At 47.3% G+C, this 24,403-nt stretch overlaps 1 protein-coding gene across 5 annotated transcripts in view; it reads left to right on the forward strand.

Moving 5' to 3' along the window:
- Positions 1 to 24,016, forward strand: part of MSANTD2 (Myb/SANT DNA binding domain containing 2) — a 36,598-nt gene extending 12,582 nt beyond the window's left edge. For 2 of the 5 annotated variants that reach the window (XM_069741139.1, XM_069741140.1), the window contains exons 2-5: positions 5,577 to 5,829; positions 19,373 to 19,420; positions 21,832 to 21,889; positions 22,861 to 24,016. In XM_069741139.1, coding sequence (XP_069597240.1) covers positions 5,577 to 5,829; positions 19,373 to 19,420; positions 21,832 to 21,889; positions 22,861 to 23,689 — 1,188 coding nt within the window. In that variant the 3' untranslated portion in view covers positions 23,690 to 24,016. Of the gene's footprint in view, positions 1 to 5,576; positions 5,830 to 6,034; positions 6,173 to 19,372; positions 19,421 to 21,831; positions 21,890 to 22,860 lie in introns of all 5 variants that reach the window. The other 3 variants (XM_069741141.1, XM_069741143.1, XM_069741144.1) reach the window with 2 other exon arrangements.
- Positions 24,017 to 24,403: the final 387 nt, after the last annotated feature.

Genomic DNA, 24,403 nt, shown 5'->3' on the forward strand with positions numbered 1-24,403 from the left:
AGGTTCTTGGCCAAAAACTTGCAACACATGACCCCATCCATGCTCTCTTCAATACAGTGCAGTCCTGTCCCCTTTGCAGAAAAGCACCCCCAAATTATAATGTTCCCCCACCATGCTTCACGGTTGGGACGTGTTCTTGGAGTTGTACTCATCCTTCTTCATCCAAACATGGCGAGTGGAGATGATACCAGAAAGTTCTATTTTGGTCTCATCTGACCACATGACCTTCTCCCATGCCTCCTTTGGATCATCTAGATCAGGGGTGTCAAACTGCAATCCTCAAGGGCTGCAAACAGGTCATGTTTTCAGGATTGCCTTGTACTGCACAGGTGATAATTTAATCACCTACACACATAATGATTAAAGCACCTTGTGCAAAGCTAAGGAATTCTTGAAAACACGCATGGTTTGCAGCCCTCGAGGAATGCAGTTTGACACCCCTGATCTAGATGGTCATTGGTGAACTTCTGACGGGCCTGGACATGTGCTGGTGTGAGCAGGGAGACATTCTGTGCCCTGCAGGATTTTACTCCATGATGGCATAGTCTTACTAATGGTAATTCAAAAGCAAAAGAAAAAAAGTGGTTAGCACTTACCAAACCCGATGCTGTAAAAAGTCTTTATTTTGACATGGAAAGGGAGAACATGATGTCTGAAGGATGACAGCTGTTTCGCGCTATATGCGCTTCCACAGATCCCGGGATCATCGGGATCTGTGGAAGCGCATGTAGCGCGAAACAGCTGTCATCCTTCAGACATCATGTTCTCCATGTCCATGTCAAAATAAAGACTTTTTACAGCATCGGGTTTGGTGAGTGCTAACCACTTTTTTTCTTTTGCTTTTGAATTGTATATCTTTTTGGTTGAGCACCCCTTATGCCTGTGCATTGAGTAGGAGGTATAGGGGCTGGTACAGCATATTGTAGCACGCCGATAGGTGATCGCGAATGACAGCAGTGCGGGTATACTTTGTTTCTTCTTTTTTTGGACTTACTAATGGTAATGTTTGAGACACTGGTCCCAGTTTTGTTCAGGTCATTGACCAGATCCTCCCGTGTAGTTCTGGGCTGAGTCCTGACCTTTCTCAGAATCATCCTTACCGCACGAGGCGAGATCCTGCATAGAGCCCCAAACTGAGGAAGATTGACCATCATCTTGTGTTTCTTCCATTTTCTAATAATTGTGCCAACAGTTGTTTCCTTCTCACTAAGCTGCTTGCCTATTGTCCTGTAGCCCAGAGGTGTCAAACTGCATTCCTCGAGGGCTGCAAACAGGTCATGTTTTCAGGATTTCCTTGTGTTGCACAGGTGATAATTTAATCACCTGCACAGAATGATTCCATCACCTGTGCAATACTAAGGAAATCCTGAAAACATGACCTGTTTGCAGCCCTAGAGGAATCCAGTTTGACACCTCTGCTGTAGCCCATCCCAGCCTTCTGCAGGTCTTCAATTATCTCCCTGGTGTCCTTACACAGCTCTTTGGTCTTGGCCATGGTGGAGAGGTGGGAAAGTGATTGAGTGTGAAGACAGGTGTCTTTTATACAGGTAACAAGGTCAAAAAGGTGCGAATAATCCAGGTAATGAGTGCAGAGTAGGAGGCTTCTTGGGCTATGTGCCCACGTTGCGGATTAGTGTGCGGATTTTTCCGCACCATTTTTGAAAAATCCGCAGGTAAAATGCAGTGCGTTCTACCTGCGGATTTCCAGCGTTTTTTGTGCGGATTTCACCTGCGGTTTTACACCTGCAGATTCCTATTGAGGAGCAGGTGTAAACCACTGCGGAATCTGCACAAAGAATTGACATGCTGCAGAAAATACAACGCAGCGTTTCCGTGCGGTATTTTCCTCACCATGGGCACAGCGGATTTGGTTTTCCATAGGTTTACATGGTACTGTACACCGCATGGAAAACTGCTGCGGGTCCGCAGCCAAATCCGCAACGTGTGCACATAGCCTTACAGGAAAACTAACATGTCTGTGAGAGGCAGAATTCTTGCTGGTTGGGCTGTGATTAAATAATTATTTCATACAATAAAATGCAAAATCATTATTTAAAAATCCTACAATGTGATCTTCTGGATTTTATTGTTAGATTCTGTCTCTCACAGGTGGAGTGTACCTACAATAAAAACTACAGACTTCTCCATTAATAATAATAATAATAATCTTTATTTATATAGCGCCAACATATTCCATTCTTTTGTAGGGTGGAAAACTTGCAAAATCGTCAGCGGAGCAAATACTTATTTTACCCACTGCATACACTCACTGCAGCCTGGACAGATCTATCTATCTATCTATCTAGCTATCTATCTATCTAGCTATCTATCTATCTAGCTATCTATCTAGCTATCTATCTAGCTATCTATCGCAGGTATGATCTATAATATACAGTACTATGCAAAAGTTTTAGGCAGGTGTGGGAAAGAATGCTGCGGAGTAATACTGTTTTCAGAAATAGAAGTTAATGGTTTAATTTTAAACAAAATGGAAAGAGAATGCACAAAAGAAAAATGTAAGGCTTTGTTCACATTGCGTCTTACTTTCACGCCAGTAGCACCTTTGCGGCTTATGTCTGAAGCTCTAGAGAATGGGATCCATGAGTGTAATCTGACCGGGCCATTGACTGTAATGACTGTGTGTTCTGTCAGACATCATTTTCAGCTGTATCTGCCTATTTGCGGTGGGCTATAAGGTTTGTGCATCTTGCTGCCCACCTCAATTAGGCAGATTCGTCCCACAATGACGTCTGACAGTTCCCGCTGACTCCATTTGCATCCCTACAGTCAGCGCACACTCCTGGCTCCGGTTCTCCAGGGTTTTAGTCTAAAGGTACCTTCCTGAGCGACGCTGCAGCGATCCAGACAACGATCCGGATCGCTGCAGCGTCGCTGTTTGGTCGCTGGAGAGCTCTCACACAGACAGCTCTCCAGCGACCAATGATGCCGAGGTCCCCGGGTAACCAGGGTAAACATCGGGTTATTAAGCGCAGGGCCGCGCTTAGTAACCCGATGTTTACCCTGGTTACCATCGTAAAAGTAAAAAAAACAAACACTACATACTTACCTTCCGCTGTCTGTCCCTGGCGCTGTGCTTTCCTGCACTGACTGTGAGCACAGCGGCCGGAAAGCAGAGCAGTGACGTCACCGCTGCAATCTGCTTTCCGGCTGGCCGGCGTTCACAGCGCCGGAGACAGACACGGAAGGTAAGTATGTAGTGTTTGTTTTTTTTACTTTTACGATGGTAACCAGGGTAAACATTGGGTTACTAAGCGCGGCCCTGCGCTTAGTAACCCGATGTTTACCCTGGTTACCAACGAAGACATCGCTGAATCGGCGTCACACACGCCGATTCAGCGATGTCTGCAGGAAGTCCGGCGACGAAATAAAGTTCTGGACTTTCTGCAGCGACCAACGACATCACAGCAGGATCCTGATCGCTGCTGCGTGTCTAACTGAACGATATCGCTAGCCAGGACGCTGCAACGTCACGGATCGCTAGCGATATCGTTCAGTGTGAAGGTACCTTAAGCCCCGACTGAGCCACCGATGAGTGTGAAACACAATGTGAACATAGTCTTAAGGTACCTTCACACTGAACAACTTAACGATAGCGATCCGTGACGTTGCAGCGTCCTGGCTAGCGATATCGTTGTGTTTGACCCGCAGCAGCGATCAGGATCCTGCTGTGCCATCGTTGGTCGGAGCAGAAAGGCCAGAACTTTATTTCGTCGCTGGATCTCCCGCAGACATCGCTGAATCGGCGTGTGTGACGCCGATTCAGCGATGTCTTCACTGGTAACCAAGGTAAACATCGGGTTACTAAGCGCAGGGCCGTGCTTAGTAACCCGATGTTTACCCTGATTACCAGCGTAAACGTAAAAAAAAAAAACACTACATACTTACATTCCGGTGTCTGTCCCCCGGCATTCTGCTTCTCTGCACTGTCAGCGCCGGCTGGCCGTAAAGCAGAGCACAGCGGTGACGTCACCGCTCTGCTTTACAGCCAGCCGGCGCTCCCACAGTGCAGAGAAGCACAGCGCCGGGGGACAGACACCGGAATGTAAGTATGTAGTGTTTGGTTTTTTTTACTTTTACGCTGGTAACCAGGGTGAACATCGGGTTACTAAGCGCGGCCCTGCGCTTAGTAACCTGATCTTTACCCTGGTTACCAGGGGACTTCGGCATCGTTGGTCGCTGGAGAGCTGTCTGTGTGACAGCTCTCCAGCGACCAAACAGCGACGCTGCAGCAATCGGCATCGTTGTCTGGATCGATGCAGCGTCGCTAAATATGACGGTATCTTTACACTTCTCTTCTGTTCATTCACTTTACCATTTGTTAATTGATAGTATATTTTTTATTAACTCTTCTATTAGAAGATTCTTACTTTCAGTACTTTTTTCTTTTGCACAGTTCTGCACATATTGCTGCAGTATCTTTGGGATTTCTTGATCCGTATTCGGGGGCTTCCCAAGAACTGTCACTGTAGCAATCGGAAAGGTGACTGATACATTTCGTGTCTGTGACATATGTAGCACCAGGCTGTATTGATATAAATGGGCAGGACAGGCCTGATAATCCCTGATGGGCGACGGATGCGACTCCTTATGTACGCGTGATGTCGTCCACTCATCTTTCATCCGTGGTTTTGTGTCTTCACTTGTCGTTTGCATTATTTGGTGGGTGATATGGATGCTGTCTCGTGCGTGTTACAAGCAGATGCTTACATGTAACATGGACTCTGACAGTGGTGGTGGTCCCATAGAGTCCAGAGTAAACGTGTCTATTGCTGATCACACTGCACTGCAAGAAGGAGTTAAAGGGGTTGTCCCCTGTAATGGTTCTTTACAACTTTTGGAAACCCCTTTGAGTTCTCTTCTTTCCCTACTTTAGTAGTTTGGTTCCTGACAGCCTCCGTTTTCGGCCGGGTCATGTGAGTACTGCAGCCAATGAGGAGCCGCCGTCAGACGTGACAGTCTTCTGGCGCTATCTCCATGGCTGACTGGTAGATGTTGCGACCCTGATAAGTGTGAATTAACCTGTCGGCACTCTTGACACATGGCTCCATCATAAATATAATGTAGGACCATATGTTGGTCGGGCTGGAGGTGCACTGGGGCAGTAGCGGCACTTGCACTAGCTATGTCCTACTTCACTGACACATCCTGATTTACTTGCGATTTCTACAGGAGATTTCTCATGACTGGCTAATCGCATCTCCGCAGAGGAGCTGCCTATATTCCGGAGGTGCAAGCGCCTACACTGCTATTTACCACCACTACCTCTTCCCTTTATCCCCTATATGTACATTATGGGGCTTGTATGGAAGCCGGTGCAGACGAGGACGGACGCTATCGCGCTTGGCGAACTAATGCCGCTCCGGAGCTGGAGGCAGCGATCGCCTAGTCTGGAGGACTCGTCCATTTCTTGTGGTGTGTGGTTGGCTTTATACAGGCTTCCACGCCGTCTCTGCACATTACACCTGGATGTACGGTGGCCCCTACAGTCGGTGATCATATATGACGCCATGGGGGATAAAACAGGACGTCTAACCTCTTACCCCTCCATGTTTCAGACCCTCCGCAGATGTTACAGTCGGGTAAAAGAGCGCGGCGTCGGCAAGCGGAAGAGCAGCTACACTTTCGAGCAGCTGGAACGGGTCTTCGGACAAGGAGGATGGGACACGCAGCCATGTCAACCCGTGCTCATCAACAGTAGCGGCTTGTACCAGGAGATAGAGTCTGACGGCAGCACCATGGAGGACTATTCCCAGGAGGACTGGGGCAACCACAGCCAGGACAACCAGGGCTTTCCTGGGGAAGATTTAGGTAAGACCTGATAGCTTGTCCTCTCCCATCCTTCCATTAGTCTGTACATAAAATGCCTGGGGAGATGGTGAGAGTCGTCCTCCGGGATGGCTGTATCTAACCTGTATAAATGTATATATTCCTTAGAAATCGTTCATCTCTTCCCTATAAATGAATGCAGCCTAGATAACTGCAAATGGCATAAAACATTCTCACACTTGCACAGGGGTAGAAAAGTCTAACATTTCATACTTGACACCTGCGCCATTCCGCAATGCCTGCGAGCCACATACACAGGGAGAGTCGCAGTGCGGAGTCTTCAGTGAGGCAGTGGAAGACATTGGGAAGAGGTCGGAGGAGCCAAGTGAGGTTCAGCCGGTGGCCAATGTCTGTGTGTGTAAAGGAGGCGATGAGATCTAGAGGTCTGGCCTCCGCGCTCTGTTCTTGAGGCAAGTCTTTGCGGTGTCCGGTCACCAAGATGTCACTCTGCTTTCCCAGACTCTCCTGTAGCAAAGCTGCCTCTAACGCTGGGTCCGATTCCTGGGCCAAGATTTGCTATTGTGAAGTCTGGAGCGAACTGTAAGGACGGCCAGATAGGCTAAGTGTCCTTGAAACGGACGGAAATTCCATCTTTAGAATTTAGAAAAGCAGAGCGCGATGGGAAACCATGCAAGGACTTGTATGTATGTATATATCTTATTTTCTTTATAAAGACGAGCGTAAACCGATTCGGTGGACCCCGGCCTGTACTCTGTGGCCATCGGGATAGAGCTGTGACCGGAGGCCACTGATTAGATGTGACTGATGGATCAAGGTCCTGCGAGGTTTTTATTTTTTTCTTCTGAACTGTAGAATTTTGAAACTTTGTATATATAAAAAACTAAAATATATCTACTATAATTGTCTAAGGGTCACTTCCGTCTGTCTGTCTCACAGATATTCATTGGTTGCGGCCTCTGTCTATCATGGAAATCCAAGTCGCTGATTGGTCGCGGCAAAACAGCCACAACCAATCAGCGACGGGCAATGTCCAGAAGAAAATGGCTGCTCCTTCCTCCCCGCAGTCAGTCCCCGGCGCCCGCATACTCCCCTCCGGTCACCGCTCACACAGGGTTAATGCCGGCGGTAACGGACCGCGTTATGCCGCGGGTAACGCACTCCGTTACCGCCGCTATTAACCCTGTGTGTCCCCAACTTTTTACTATTGATGCTGCCTATGTGGCATCAATAGTAAAAAAAAAAAATGTAATGTTAAAAATAATAAACAAAAAACCTGCTATTCTCACCCTCCGTTGTCCGCCGAGCCGCTCGTGCCTGCCACCATCTTCCGTTCCCAGTGATGCATTGCAAAATTTCCCAGAAGACTTAGCGACCTCACGAGACCGCTAAGTCATCTGGATAATTTCGCAATGCATCCTGGGAACGGAAGATAGCGGCAGCCGCGCGTGTATCGCCGGAGCTTCGGTGGATCCTAGGGGGTGAGTATATAACTATTTTTTTTATTATTTAAATTTTTTTTTTTTTTTTAACAGGGATATGGTGCCCACACTGCTAAATACTGCGTGGGCTGTGTTAGATACCGCGTGGCTGCTATATACTACCTGGCCAGTGTTATATACTATGTGGGCTGTGTGATATACTGCGTGGCTCTGTGCTGTATAGTACATAGGCAGTGTTATGTACTCCGTGTGCTGTGCTAGATATTACATGGCCACTGTTATATACTACGTGGCTCTGTGCTGTATACTACGTGGCTCTGTGCTGTATACTACGTGGCTCTGTGCTGTATACTAGGGGTGTCAAACTGCATTCCTCGAGGGCCTCAAACCATGCGTGTTTTCGAGATTTCCTTAGCATTGCACAAGGTGCTGGAATCATTCTCTGCAGGTGATTAAATTATCACCTGTGCAATGCAAGGAAATCCTGAAAACATGACCTGTTTGCAGCCCTCGAGGAATGCAGTTTGACACCCCTGCTGTATACTACGTGGCTGTGTGCTGTATACTACGTGGCTGTGTGCTGTATACTACGTGGCTGTGTGCTGTATACTACGTGGCTGTGTGCTGTATACTACGTGGCTGTGTGCTGTATACTACGTGGCTGTGTGCTGTATACTACGTGGCTGTGTGCTGTATACTACGTGGCTGTGTGCTGTATACTACGTGGCTGTGTGCTGTATACTACGTGGCTGTGTGCTGTATACTACGTGGCTGTGTGCTGTATACTACGTGGCTGTGTGCTGTATACTACGTGGCTGTGTGCTGTATACTACGTGGCTGTGTGCTGTATACTACGTGGCTGTGTGCTGTATACTATGTGGCTGTGTGCTGTATACTATGTGGCTGTGTGCTGTATACTATGTGGCTGTGTGCTGTATACTACGTGGCTGTGTGCTGTATACTACGTGGCTGTGTGCTGTATACTACGTGGCTGTGTGCTGTATACTACGTGGCTGTGTGCTGTATACTACGTGGCTGTGTGCTGTATACTACGTGGCTGTGTGCTGTATACTACGTGGCTGTGTGCTGTATACTACGTGGACATGCATATTGTAGAATACCCAATGCGTTAGAATCGGGCCACCATCTAGTGTGTGTGTGTGTATATATATATATATATATATAAATTTATTTATGATAATGGTGCATATATTCACACACACGTAAAAACTATATATATATATATATATATATATATATATATATATATATATATATATATATATATATATATATATATATATATTAAGAATAATGCAATGAATACACACGATTTGGACGGCCGGGTGCGACCAAGTAGCGAAGCGTGGTTCAAATTCCACGCCAATTCGCAGCCGGACTGCGTCTGTCGCTGATTGGTCGCGCCCGGCCGCCGCAAAAAATCAGTGACGCCAGGGCGAGCGCCAGGTTTTTAAGGGCCCCGGGCGAAAGAGTCTCACAGCCCACATAGCATATAACACAGTCCAAGTAGTATATAGCATAGCCACGTAGTATATAGCACAGAGACGTAGTATATAGCACAGCCACGCAGTATATAACACAGCCCACATAGTATATAGCACAGCCCATGTAGTATATAACACAGCCCACGTAGTATATAGCAATATGGGCACCATATCCCTGCTATAAAAAAAAAAGGAAAGAAAAAATGGTTGTATACTCACCTTCCGGCGGCCCCCGGATCCAGGCGAGGCGTTTAGCGATGCTCCTCGCGACTCTCCGGTCCCAAGAATGCATTGCAGTCTCGCGAGGCTGCAATGCATGGCCCGGAGCGTCGCGAGGAGCTGGAAAGGCGTTGGAAGGTGAGTGTATAATGATTTTTTATTATTATTTTTAACATTAGATCTTTTTACTATTGATGCTGCATAGGCAGCATCAATAGTGAAAAGTTGGTCACACAGGGTTAATAGCGGCGGTAACGGAGTGCGTTACACCGCGGCATCACTAAGTGTAACGCAGCCATTAACCCTGTGTGAGCGCTGACTGGAGGGGACACTGACAGAGTAGGAAGGGGCGAATTCGCGGCCGGACTGTGCCCGTCGCTGACTGGTCGCAGCCTACCTGCCGTGACCAATCAGAGACGTGGGATTTCCGTGACAGACAAACAGACGGAAGTGCCCCTTAGACATATATATATATATATATATATATATATATATATATATATATATATATATATATATATATATATATATATATATATTTCTATTTTTTTTTGCTCAATATGCAAAATATATATTTATAAAAAAAGAAAATCTATATATAACATTTATGTTATGGTGATGGTGTGTGTCTATCTATATATATATAAACACACACACCATTACCATAACATAAATGTTATATACAGTTTTTCTTTTTTTTATAATTATATATATTTTGCACATTGAGCAAAAAAACTCACAGGACCTTGGTCTAGCACCACGCCTGTAATAGGTGGGCCCTATAAATCTATGTAGTTAAGAAAAATTCTGATACATGAGCACTATAAAATATATAAATATATATATGAAATAGTGAATATATAAGAAAATACAGCGCACTCGCCGATCATCCAGTGCAGGGATCTTTATTCAAACATCTTCACGACCGGGAGTGCTGTACAGAGAGTGCGGCAAAGCGGGACGACGGCCGTTTCACGCCTGGCTGGCGCTTCAACGGGTCAGTCACATATATATATATATATAATATAATATAATTTTTTTTTTTTTTTTTTTTAAATATATATATGATAATTTTTTTTTTTCTAAGTGTGGCGTCCGTGTGGATGCTATCTGGCGTCGCACGCTCTCCATCTGGCGTCGCACGCGCTCTCTGATGTCTGGCGTTGTGCTCTCTGTCTGATATCTGGCTTCGCACGCGCTCTCTGATATCTGGCGTTGCGCGCTCTCTCCATATAGCGTCACACGCTCTGCTATCTGGCGTCGCACGCGCTCTCTGATGTCTGGCGTTGTGCTCTCTGTCTGATATCTGGCTTCGCACACGCTCTCTGATATCTGGCGTTGCGCGCTCTCTCCATATAGCGTCACACGCTCTGCTATCTGGCGTCGCACGCGCTCTCTGATGTCTGGCGTTGTGCTCTCTGTCTGATATCTGGCTTCGCACGCGCTCTCTGATGTCTGGCGTTGCGCGCTCTCTCCATATAGCGTCACACGCTCTGCTATCTGGCGTCGCACGCGCTCTCTGATGTCTGGCGTTGTGCGCTCTGTCTGATATCTGGCTTCGCACGCGCTCTCTGATATCTGGCGTCGCACGCTCTGATATCTGGCGTCGCACGCTCTCCATCTGGTGTCGCACGCGCTCTCTGATGTCTAGCGTTGTGCGCTCTGTCTGATATCTGGCTTCGCACGCGCTCTCTGATATCTGGCGTCGCACGCTCTCCATCTGGCGTCGCACGTGCTCTCTGATATCTGGCGTCGCACGCTCTCCATCTGGCGTCGCACGTGCTCTCTGATATCTGGCGTTGCGCGCTCTCTCCATCTGGCGTTGCGCGCTCTCTCCATCTGGCGTCGCGCGCTCCCTATCTGGTCTGTAGAGTTTGATGTTTCTTGTAAATCTGGATTGCAGAGGTTTGTCTGTGGGGGCTTAGACTCAGGACTGGGGAAGTTTCCTTAATTTGTTTTTCTGTCCCCTTCATGTCACTGTTGGACCATAGATTTGTGCACAGAAAGTGCTTCTGGTTCTTCTAGTTCTTGATTTCACCTTTAATTGGAGCCAGCGATCATCAGATGGATTAATCCGGACCTGATATTATCCGGTGGATATTCTGTATGTTTGGTGCCGCTTGTGGCAGGGGGAGTCTTGTGCCAATTCAATAAGGATCTTACAAAATGAAGAGTTTTCCCCCAAACTTGAAAATCTCCGGTAAATGATACGGCGTCTTGGTAAATGATCAGTATTTTGAGCTGTGAATCTGCCGCTACGACCCGACGCTCCGGGACCGCTACGACCCGACGCTCATCTCCCCGGCTCCAGATTCTGGGCCGTCACAGGTCTACGGCTATGAATGGTGACGGGGCAGATTGTGAACCAGATGACTTGTCGTTCACATTCCTGCATCTTCTAGGTGAGGGATATATCGGGTCCACACGGGCGCCTCCGATTCCTGCTGACGGTCAGACGAGAGTAGATTTACAGGATTCGTTGTGATCCTAATCCATGACCCAATCTCCGGATGGCATTTACAGGGGAAGACTTCTGACATTCGCATCTAGTATGATGGAAGAAAAGGAGAGTAGATTATATTTTAAAGGGATTGTCCTTTTTTAAAATTTTTATATTTTTAACCCTGTATCCGCTGACTGATCCGTGTGCACGCCGTACCTTGGTCCAAGTTCCCTGCTGTTTTCCTTGGTTCTTCTGGATGTCAACAGTTTTCATGGCCACTGCAACGTACCCCAGACTCGAAAGTGAGGTGATCGGCAGGAGACCATGGTAGCCATACAAGGATCGGGAAGTGAATTAATATTTGTTGTTGTTTTTTTTTTTTTTTGTTGTTTTTAAAGTTCTCACTGCCTTGGGGGCGTGTCCTAGCTGGCCATGTGAGTGGAAGCAGGGAAGAGTGCTCCTGCTGCCATAAGGACAAAAATCCTGCTTTAACCCCGATTTTCGGGTAAAATCACCTAAATCCGGCTGGCTGAAGGTCCGGAGAGTGCAGCGGTGTGGAGCAGCAGGTCCGGAGTCGGCAGCGATGACCAGGAGGCGGCAGAAAGACGCTGGCACCAGCGATGCAGGAGCCAGCCAAGATGGCTCCGATGCTAGGGAGGACGCCGAGAAGGAGAACGCCGCATGTCAGCGGCGCATGGAGGTGGCCGCAAAGCTGCAGCAGTATGCCAGAGTGGAGGCTGCTGAGGAGGCAGAACCAGGATCTGGAGCTGGAGCTGACCAGGAGGAGGAAGCAAGCACAGCCGAGCAGCATGAGGTACAGAGGGGGAAGGAGAGAGGCAGCATGGCTGGGGCTAGTGGGGGACCTGGAGCCATATCACAGGGAGAGGAGCCGACTCTTAAGGTACCTTCACACACAACGATATTGTTAACGATATCGTTGCTATTTGTGACGTAGCAACGATATCGTTAATGAAATCGTTATGTGTGACAGCGACCAACGATCAGGCCCCTGCTGGGAGATCGTTGGTCGCTGAATAAAGTCCAGAACTTTATTTCGTCGCTGGACTCCTGCTGACATCGCTGGATCGGCGTGTGTGACACCGATCCAGCGATGTCTTCACTGGTAACCAGGGTAAACATTGGGTAACTAAGCGCAGGGCCGCGCTTAGTAACCCGATGTTTACCCTGGTTACCATGCTAAAAGTAAAAAAAAACAAACACTAGATACTTGCCTACCGCTGTCTGTCCTCCAGCGCTGTGCTCTGCACTCCTCCTGTACTGGCTGTGAGCCGGAAAGCAGAGCGGTGACGTCACCGCTCTGCTTTCCGGCTCACAGCCAGTACAGGAGGAGAGCAGAGAAGCAGAGCACAGCGCTGGAGGACAGACAGCGGTAGGTAAGTATCTAGTGTTTGTTTTTTTTTACTTTTAGCATGGTAACCAGGGTAAACATCGGGTTACTAAGCGCGGCCCTGCGCTTAGTTACCCGATGTTTACCCTGGTTACCGGCATCGTTGGTCGCTGGAGAGTGGTCTGTGTGACAGCTCTCCAGCGACCAAACAGCGACGCTGCAGCGATCCGGATCGTTGTCGGTATCGCTGCAGCGTCGCTAAGTGTGAAGGGGCCTTTAGAGATGTTATCACACTGATCTCTTCATGTCAGCAATCCCTGAACTCCTTGGCCCAGCAGATGCAGGAAGTTAAAGGGGACACGGCACAGATTAATGCGGCTCTGCAGAAAATGGACAAACGTATAGGAGTGGTGGAGGAGAGGGTGAGCACGGCAGAAGATCACATAGTTAAGCTCCAAAAAGCTGAAAAGAAGTTCGCCCAAGCAATAGCCGAGCTCGCTGCCAAAAATGAGGATCTGGAAAATAGATCCAGAAGAAATAATATACGTATAGTGGGGCTGCCTGAAAAGACTGAGGGGAGAAATCCCACTGAGTTTGTGGAGAACTGGCTGCTGGAGAAGATTGGGAGCACAGTGTTGACAAAAGTCTTTGCTGTTGAACGGGCTCATAGGGTCCCGCCGCAGCCCCCTGCCCCAGGAGCAAATCCCCGTACCATGCTTGCTAAAATACTGAACTACAGGGACAGAGACCTTATCCTTAGAAAGGCTAGAGAGATGGAGGATCTGACGGCAGGAAGTCAGAAAATCGCCATTTATCCGGATTATTCCGCTGCGGTTCAGAAACAGCGGATGAAGTTTACTGGAGTCAAGCGGCGACTGAAGGAGCTGGGAGTGCAATACTCAGTGATGTTTCCCGCCAAGCTGAGACTGGTGGCTTTTAATAAGACACATTTCTTCTTGACACCGGAGGACGCTACCCAGTGGCTTGATACTCATGAGAAAAAACTTAAGGGAATGGGCGACTGACATTTCGGCGAGATCCAGTTGGGATTTGTTTTCTCTGTCGATGGAGGAGAGTTCTGCGCTCGTTAGCAATGGTTAAAGAGTTGAGCAACTGTTGGGGGTTTTGCTGGGCCATATTGAAGGAATGGCCGGAGGGGACAGTACCAACTACTAAGTACGGGGGAGGAGGGTTATGCTGGGTACTGTGAACTGGTTTGGTACTTTTTCTATATGTTAGTATAAGTTGAAATGTTAAGATACAATAAAGTGAAAGTTGGGGGGGAAATTGTGATTGCTATGGCAGCGGGACGCGAATGGAGAGGGTTAAGTAAGGGAGAGTGTTCGCAGTGGGCAGTGGAGCCCCACTCTTGATGAGAGGAAGAATGCATTATATTGGGGGGGATAGGGGGGCAGGTTGGGAGGGGGCAGGGGGGGTGGGAGGGTTGGGGCAGCTCATACTTGGGAAATTGGATACTTTAAGAAATGATGAGCCACATGATGGGAGATTGTATTAAAATATTGAGTTGGAATGTGAGAGGTCTGGCGGATAAAACACGGCGGGCGGCAAGTCTGCAGTATGTCCGAGAACAGAAGGTCTCAATGATATGTCTGCTGGAGACACATTTAGTGCGGGAGAGGGTGAACGTATTGAATAGGCGCTGGATACAGAGGGCGTATCATTCTACTTTCTCGACGTATTCTAGGGGTGTGTCTGTGTTAATACCTGCGGGGGTGCAGTATGAGGAGGTAATGGTAAAAGAGGATGTGGATGGTCAGTATGTGGTGGTGAAATGTAAAATGAATGGAGTATTGATGTGTATAGTGGCAATGTATATTCCGCCCCCATACTCAAGTAAGAAGATAAGAGAGGTGCTGGAGAGGGTAGAGCGCTGGGGACCGTTACCATCTCTAATTATCGGCGACCTTAATAATATATGTGATGACTTTTGGGATAAGAACAAAAACCCCCAGAATAGGACGGCGGGACATACCACTACGTTTGGGACTTATGTCGGGGAAGTGGGCATGGTTGATTTATGGAGAGTTAGGCATATCGGGGAAAGGGCGTATTCATGCTACTCACCAGCTCATGGTACGCTGTCTAGGATTGATCTGGCACTGGGTAACCGATTACTAGATACGATGGTAAGGGACGTGAGATATTTACCTAGGGCTCTCTCAGACCATAGTCCAGTTGAAGTGGAATTTCGATCAGTGGGGACACGGAACGGGAGCAGAAGGGAGTGGAAAATTCACCCTAATTGGCTACACAGTATAGACTTGGAGAAGATTAAGAAGGAATTGGTGGAATTTTTTTAGATAAATGAGGGTAGCGTAGATGTGCTTACTGTATGGGAAGCCATGAAAGCGTACTTGAGAGGGCTGTTGTTTAGGGATATTAGCAGGTGTAAGCTGAAATCGAGAGAGGCAGAGAGGCTGGCGATAGATGCGCTGAGGGTGGCTGAAGATGAGATGGTAATAATGGGTACTTTGGAGGCTGGGAGGAGGTTAAAGGCAGCTCAAAGCCAGCTAGAGGCGGTCTTGCTGAGTAAGGCTGAAAGGAAGAGGGAATTCATGAATTTGGCCTATTACCAGGAGGGTGAATCAGTGGGTCATTTGCTGTCGCTGGTGGCATCTGCCCAGAGAAATACTTCCTTTGTTCACTCTTTGGTGACTGGGAGTGGTGTTGCTGTTTCTGAGACTTCAGAGATTTTGGAGACTTTTGCAGATTTTTACGCAGACTTATACTCCTCTCGGGTAGATGGGTCAATGGAGGACACGGTGGCGTTCCTTGAGGAGTTGGAGCTCCCGAGGCTGAATGACACAGCTAGGGAGGATTTGGAGGCTCCCATTACGGAGGAGGAACTGGGACGGGCATTGCAGTCGATGGCTAATGGGAAGGCGCCTGGCGTGGACGGATTTCCTGCCGAAATTTATAAAAGCTTGGGGGAAGTGTTGATCCCTAAATTGAAGGGGGTCTTGGAAGAGGCTACGAATGGTGGTAGGCTACTGGCATCTATGCGGGAGGCCACAATAGTGGTGATTCCAAAGGAGGGGAAAGACCCGACACAGCCGGATTCATATCGGCCAATTTCTTTGCTTACTATCGACGTTAAACTCCTGGCTAAGGTGTTGGCGATGAGGTTGACAAGTGTTATTTCTGGCCTGATACACTCAGACCAGTCTGGCTTTATGCCTGATAGGTCAACTGCGATTAATCTACGAAGGCTGTATATGAACTTGCAACTCAAAGCCGATAACTGTGGCCAGAGAGTTATTGCATCTTTAGACGCTCACAAGGCGTTCGATAGTGTGGAGTGGGGGTATCTCTGGCAGGTGTTGCGAAGAATGGGGTTTGGACCGCAGTTCATATCATGGATTCAATTAATGTACTCAATGCCGATGGCCAGGGTTAGGGTAAATGGAGAGTTGTCACGGACCATACAATTGGCTAGAGGGACGAGACAGGGGTGTCCGCTTTCCCCCCTTTTGTTTGCTCTGGCGGTGGAACCACTGGCCGCTACGCTTCGACAGTCTGATGAGATGACGGGGTTTAAATATGGGGTGATTGAAGAAAGGGTGGCGTTGTATGCGGATGATATTTTGTTGTTTCTGGCTGACCCGGTTGCATCCTTGGAGGGAGCCATTGGGATTATTGAACGATTCGGATCAGTGTCGGGACTTAGGATAAATTGGAGTAAGTCTATCTTGTTTAAGGTGGACGATGTGGATGGGGAGCCATTGGAGGACGGGCGACTGGAGGTGACGAGTAAATTTAAGTACCTGGGAATATGGGTATCTTTGCCGGTCACTGACTATATACATGAGAATCTGACTCCAATCGTGGGTGCCCTCAAGGCAAAAGCGGATGCATGGCTTAAGCTACATTTGTCTGTGGTAGGCAGGGTGAATCTTATCAAAATGATTCTGATGCCGAAAATACTGTATATTCTTCACAATGCGCCGGTTTGGATACCACGTGGGAAATTTAGACAGATCAACTCTCTGTTTAGGAATCTGATTTGGGGGAGGCAGCATCCGCGTATCAAACTGGAGACACTTCAGCGACCCAAGGATGATGGGGGTCTGGCATTGCCTAACCCTGAGTTGTACTTTCTTGCAGCCCAGAGTCAGCATTTAAGGGGCTGGGCGCATGAAGGGTCATCTGGGGCAGTACAGCGGTTGATGGAGGTGGTGACAAAAAGAAGGCCAGTGGTGCAATGTTTGGAGGATGGATCCTTGGAGAGTTTGGGGAAGCTATATCCGACTTTGCTGTTGATACGCAAGCTGTGGAGTAGATTGAGGCACATACGTGGGATCACGGACTTGACTAGATACTCGCCGCTATGGCATAATAACAATCTGAAAGAATTTGAGGCATTGGGGGTACTGATAGAGTGGTTGGGCAAAGGGATTCAGTATGTGTATCAAATAATTGAACAAGGTGAACTGAAATCATTTTCCCAATTGCAGGCGGAATTTGGTCTTGGGTCTGCAGGGGAGTATCAATATTTGCGGATGAGGCATGCCTTTGGAGCTCAGAGTAGGAACGGAGGTATTAGGATTCAAAGGGATATAGTACTGGAGTATGTGTGTAATGATGGGACGACTGGAGGAGTCATATCCACTTTGTACAGGGATCTGTTGCACACTTTTCTATTGGGGTTTCCAATAATGGCAAGAGCTAAATGGGAAAGGGATTTGGGCCCAATAGATAACGAGACTTGGGAGTCGGTGTTGGAATGGATCCCAAGACTGTCGCTGAGTGAACCGTATAGACTGTCACAGCTCTATGTGATACACAGAGTTTATAGGTCTCCGATGGTGCTATATAAGGCAGGATTGCGTAATGACTCTGAATGTCCGAGGTGTAAGTCTACGGATGCAGACATTTTCCATATGATGTGGACGTGTCCGAGGTTGGCTGCCTTCTGGGTGGTAGTTTTGAGTCGTATGGAAGGTGCGTATGGGTGCACGGTGCCAAGGGATCCAGTTGTCTGTTTGTTGGGATGCGTGGACGAGATTGGGGTGGATAAACACCTAAAGATAGCTATAGCCAGATTGTTGTATATGGCTAGGAAGGTGATAGCTAGAAACTGGATTAGGGAAGAGCCGCCGTCAAGAGGAGAGTTCCTCCAGTATGTGAAACAGGGCCTGACACTGGAAAAAGGGATTTATAAGAAGAAAGGGAAAACTGAAACGTTCAATAAAATGTGGTCTCCATGGATTGCTATGGGATAGTAATGTGAAGTGTGGCTTATACGAGTGGTTGAGGGATTAGATACTCTATTGTTTTAATGATGGTAGTAATTAACAAGATGAGCTGCTTTGTGGGGTGGGAGGCTTTGGGATCGAAGGGGGCTGTTTGAAGGGGGGGGGGGGAATACTCTATATTGAAAATGTAAATGTAACATGTTAATTGCCTTGTTATTCTTAATAAAAATTTATTTGAATAAAAAAAAAAAATTCTCACTGCCTTATTTAATAAATGGAAGACGACCCCTTTTAAAGGGTTTTCAAGTAAATGTTTCCTTTAATGAAGTGATTTTTTTTTTTTTTTTTTCTTTCTTCTCACCTCAGCCTTCTGTCATTTAGTAGAAACTCTTATTGTTTGCTTCCATGAGATAGAAATCTGCCCAGGTGCGCGGCTCGTTACAAGACCGAGCTCCGATAGTGGGAATTAGACCGGTTCTGCGCCTCGTTGTCCATCACAGGAGTTTTATCTCTCTGTTTTCTCAACGTCTTGAACGTTCTCAAGAGGCAGACAAAATGTTTAGCTCAGAATCCACGTTATCGTGAATCCCTCAGTCTGTCACACGTCCAGTATCTGAGTATTCATCCAGTGATTTTACTATCGCTCCTGCTGAGAGCAGTAGTTCCACACACGATCACTGCTGATAAGTCATGAGTTTCCATTAAAGAACAGCTGGAAGCAAAGCCCCACACTACGCATCCGATTCTTTTCTTTTTTTTTTTCTTTATTTTACTCCCAAGAATAAAAGATTTAAAAATGTATTAAAAACGTCTTTATACGACCATGGGTTTCTCCTGTCAGCTTCTTCCGGGGGCAAGCTGTGTTTACAGGTCAAATGATTATATAAGCCATGACCCCTATAAGGTTCCAGTTTCTTGTATTAAGGTCGATTAATTTGGGGGAGGAACCTTGTATGGGTCACCGCTTCTATAATCATGTGAGTTGTAAGCACGCTCAGCTTGCCCTGGAAGAAGCCAACAGGCGAAACCCAGAATGTGCTGCTTGTTTGTCACGTGATATTGTGTGTTTATCTCATTTATTCTTAGTAGTATAATGAAAAAACGCAATTGGCATGCTAATTGTCTAGTTATTCTTTTAAGGGGAACATAATATAGTACTGATGGCTGTGATCGTGTGTGGAACTACTGGTCCCAGCAGGTCTGATGGCAACATCATAGCATGAATACCCTGATACTGGACGTGTGATGCAGTAAAGTTGTGCAGTGTCAGAGGGCCGTATCGAGCTTTCACTATGAGCGGCCGAAATAACTAATACTTATACTGATGATCACACAAGGCGTCTTCTCATTTACTTTTTTTTTTTTTTTGTGTGTATATATATTTTGTTTTTTAGCACCTTGGGTGGTCCAGAAGCAGCCGCTGCCGTGTCCCCCTAATGACGGTACTGTACGGTTATTCCCCCTAACTTTTTTAATTTTTTTTATAGTTCTTACACAAGTTATTAGTTGTGGCCAATGGAAATGATAAAAAGAAAAGTCTGTCTGACCTGAATGTAATGCTGGTTGCTGGGTTGTGCACGTGTGCAGTTTTTGCCTAGATAAGCAAGCTGTGGTGGTTTTTGACCCAAAATTATTAGGCCAATATCAACCGACTTTTACTGATGTGGACTTAACAAATGTTTTTGTTTGTTTTTTTTGTATATGTATCTTTATTTGTAATTGAAGAAAAAGTTGTGATCTCAATGTGTGTAGTTTTTCTTTTTTTCTTTCTTAGTATTTCTTTAAAACATACCGTATATACTTGTGTATAAGTCGACCCGAGTATAAGCCAAGGCACCTAATTTTGCCACGAAAACTGGGAAAACTTATTGACTCGAGTATAAGCCGGGTATGCATTGTCTCCTCATATCTATACTGGTATGCATGGCTCCCCATCCCTGTCTTGTATATAGGTTATATGGCTCCTTGCCCCCGTCCCTGTCTGCGTGGCTCCTTGTCCCCGTCTGCGTGGCTCCTTTTCCCCGTCCCTCTCTGCGTGGCTCCTTTTCCCCGTCCCTCTCTGCGTGGCTCCTTTTCCCTGTCCCTCTCTGCGTGGCTCCTTTTCCCTGTCCCTGTCTGTGTGGCTCCTTGTCCCTGTCTGCGTGGCTCCTTGTCCCTGTCTGCGTGGCTCCTTGTCCCTGTCTGCGTGGCTCCTTTTCCCTGTCCCTGTCTGTGTGGCTCCTTTTCCCTGTCCCTGTCTGCGTGGCTCCTTGTCCCTGTCTGCGTGGCTCCCTGTCCCTGTCTGCGTGGCTCCTTGTCCCTGTCTGCGTGGCTCCTTTTCCCTGTCCCTGTCTGTGTGGCTCCTTTTCCCTGTCCCTGTCTGTGTGGCTCCTTTTCCCTGTCCCTGTCTGTGTGGCTCCTTTTCCCTGTCCCTGTCTGCGTGGCTCCTTTTCCCTGTCCCTGTCTGTGTGGCTCCTTTTCCCTGTCCCTGTCTGCGTGGCTCCTTTTCCCTGTCCCTGTCTGTGTGGCTCCTTTTCCCTGTCCCTGTCTGCGTGGCTCCTTTTCCCCGTCCCTGTCTGCGTGGCTCCTTTTCCTCGTCCCTGTCTGCGTGGCTCCTTGTCCCCGTCTGCGAGGCTCCTTTTCCCCATCCTTGTCTGCGTGGCTCCTTGTCCCCGTCTGCGTGGCTCCTTGTCCCTGTCCTTGTATGCGTGGCTCTTATTAAAAAAAAAAAACATCCTACTTACCTTCCCTGCGCGCCCTCGCAGCATCTCGTTCTGGTGCCAGCAGCTCTTCCGGCCGAGTGATCACATGTCCTCCACTCATTAAGGTAAAGAATATTCACTCCACGCCTACGGGAGAGGAGAGAGGTGAACATTCATTACCTTAATGAGCGGGCACCCATATTAGCCTGGCAGCTGTAACTGCGTGTGCTATAAGAGAAATGAATATACATTGCCAGTGCAGTAAATATTCATTTCTCTTTAGCAGCGGGCACAGGCTTTAGCCACAGCCGCCGGCTCCTGCCTCCTGTGACCCTCTGCTCCACTGCTCCCCCTCCCCCGCCGTCTTATGGGACAATCACTTGTGTATAAGCCGAGGGGAGGGGGGGAAGGCGTTTTCAGCACACAAAAAAATGCTGAAAAACTCGGCTTATACACGAGTATATACGGTATATATTTTTAACTCCTGCGATAATCTGATTGTAATACAGATGGATAAACATAGTAGAAGTCATGGTGTCCTATGACGCCGAGCCACAGGTCTTCCGCAAACCGCCTTGCTGCAGTGACCGCAGCACCGCAGGGGCTGATGGCCACTTAGGACAGCGCTCCCAATGCCATGCGCTATAAACGCTGCTGTCGGAGATTGATAGTGGTGATTCACTGGTTACCAGCTGCAGATGTAGCACACCTCTCCTCGCGGCTGTTATTGCAGAGGCCAGGCATGCTGCGGGCGCTGCTCCTGAGCCTGCGCCATCCGTCTACTCCCGACAAGTGCCGTACTTGTAAGGTGCTCACAGGTATGGGGTGCATGTTAATGTTATTTTGGCAGTTTCACTGCATTGTCCATTATATATCACAAGTAGGTATTGGTAATGACCAGAGCAGGTTGTGAACTGTCCGGCGGTGTTACCAGGAGATTCTCTGCCGCTCCCGGCAGGACACTGTAGAACTTTTATAGCAGCCTGAATTCTCTGCGACATGCCCATCTCCTCTTTATCCATGGATTTCCTCTATATTTTCACCTTTTTAGGCAAAATTTGCATGTATTGCGTTTGGATTTTGGAACATTTTATATATTCATCCTGTAGCATGAAACTCTATCTTACACGTCCACTCCGCTGATCTAAATCCTTACTTTCTTTTTATTTTAGAAGAAATCAGTATTCCTAAAAGACCGCCAAAGATCAAAGAATCCTCGGAGGATGTACAGTAAGTATCTGGGGTCTGACCAGGTGATGCCATCTGCTCGAATGTCTCGCTGCTGTGTCGGACGTCTCCCACTCTCTTCTCTGGTGGGGTGGGCAAGCTGATAAAGTGGTCGGATTATGATCCTGAGTCCCAAAGTCATGTGAAAGGCAAATTAGGAAATATTTAGTATTTGATCATGGGCCTGTGACTAGAGGGGCAGAGGGCCGAGCTATGCTATGTTGTGACTGATGGGGCCCGGCGGTGGATGATGGGGCCCGGCGGTGGATGATGGGGCCCGGCAGTGGATGAGGGGCCTGGCGGTGGATGAGGGGCCTGGCGGTGGATGAGGGGCCCGGCTCGGTAGAGATTTTCAGCATTTACATGTAAACGTTACTTTGCTTTCAGAGCTGTGAATTCTTGCTTAAAGGGGATGTCCAGGTTAATGGCCATGAAAAATTGTCTGTGACCATTTACAATAATCAGGTCATTAGTAATTTATTGCTAACGATGCAACATTTAGTAAGTGGCTTTTCAGCAGACTGACCACCGGCTGCACTCGGGTGGGCTTTCCAGAATGTATTTAACTTATGGGCCATTTAGTGCAACCACTTTCCTCACCCACTGACACCTGCCTGGGGATGGGGAGATGGCCAAGAACTTAGCTCGGATTCCCACGTTGTTGTGCCACGTTGCCCGTTTCCATCCATGCACGTCACTGTGAATTGCTGCGGCTTTGCATGTTTTCCAGGTGGAAGCAATTTTAACCTTTTTCACTGACAGGTTAATAACCATTTTGTGAACCAGCGCAGCTCAGTCCCGTAGCGTGGGGCGGCTGCACGATCCCTCCCGGAGATGCCTAGTATCTTCCTGTTCTCAGGGCGACTCGTCTTTGTCACTTGCTGCTTTTCCTTGTTTTATAGTTGCCCGGTCTCTTGTTGCAGAGTTTGTTCGTTGTTAAACCTTTTTTTAATCAAAACTGTTGTAACTTGCAGGAAAAGGGAGATTCTGCAGACCATCATGCTCATCCTGGAGTCCGTCCACCTCAAATGGGAGCTGTTTCCAAGCTGGACAGATTTTTCACGCTTGCACCTCTCGAACAAACTGGCAATATTTGGCATTGGATACAACACCCGGTGGAAGGAGGACATCCGATACCATTATGCCGAAATCAGTTCCCAGGTTCCGCTGGGAAAGCGTCTGCGTGAGTACTTCAACCCCGATAAGCCGGAGGGGCAGGTGGTGTTGACCAGAGTGCAGAAAATGAATTGGAAAAACGTGTACTTTAAGTTTCTGGAGATCACCATCAGCGAAGCGCGGTGTCTGGAGCTGCACATGGAGACCGACTGGATTCCTATAGCTCACTCCAAGCCGATCGGCGGAAATATAGTTCAGTACCTCTTACCCGGCGGGATCCCCAAGTGTCCGGGGCTTTACGCTATTGGATACGAAGAATTGAGGAACAAAGCTGACAATGCAGTAGTCGATTTAGTCAACGATGGCAATTGTGAGTCTCCAAAGGGACCTGCCTCGGAATCCGACCCAGTAACTGCGAAAATCACCTACTGCTACCTCGGCATCGCCGAGAGCATAACGTTACAGCAGTGCTTGTTCTTTCATTTCCAGTCCACCATCAAGAACCAAAGCAAAGAGTGGGCTAGCATCAATGGATTCTTAGCGCAGAACTGTAAGGTGGAGCCGGGGATCTCCCCGAAAACTATCTACATCAAGTTTGTTGAGGTGGAGAGAGATTTTCTTTCTGCGGGGTCCTTAGTTGAGTGCCTGGAAAAAGCCATCGGGTACCCCTTAAAGTTCAACAAATGAATCGTGTCCTTTATAAGGACTTGGGCTCGGCCGTCTGCTTTCTCGCCAGGGTTTTGCTGTTGAACTGTGAATGAGTTTGGTCCATTGGGATGAGGACGGGGCGGAGGGGGGGAAACGCCTGTCTGATATTCGGAAGAATCGTCCCCACTCCGTTTTTTTTTTTTGTTTTTTTAAGACCTTGGAGAATGGGGATTGTGTGTTTGGGGGGTTCAAATGATTTTTTTATAAAAGAATTTTATTGTAGAGTCCTGATATGTATTGCTGTATGTACATTCCACATTGGACATGGTTATACTTTCATTTTTTAAAGAAAATAATGTAATTGTTTTTCTTTGTTTTTTATTTTTTATTTTTTTTTTGTTCACATCACATTTTTACATATCTATTTGTGAGTCGACAAGTAACGAATGATGAGAAAAAAAGCCAGAAGGCCATCGCAGCCCAGGTAGATGATATTGTATATAATTTAGATAATCACTTTTTTTTTTTTTTTTTATACCCATTAAGTGTTTTTAATATTTCCAGCCAGTGTTGCCTGCAAAGACTTTGTTTCTGTGGCGTACTGTATCCACTCTTAGCCGTCTTGCCATATCATTTATTTTATTATTATTCAGTAAAGTGTTATTTTTTTTCTACTTCAAGTAAGAAATGAAGCATTGAGAAGTCATGTGCGCACATCTGGTCATATGACTCCACCAAACATTGTGCCGCATA

The sequence above is a fragment of the Ranitomeya imitator genome, chromosome 10 (assembly GCF_032444005.1).
Source record: "Ranitomeya imitator isolate aRanImi1 chromosome 10, aRanImi1.pri, whole genome shotgun sequence".
NCBI classification, from domain to species: domain Eukaryota; kingdom Metazoa; phylum Chordata; class Amphibia; order Anura; family Dendrobatidae; genus Ranitomeya; species Ranitomeya imitator.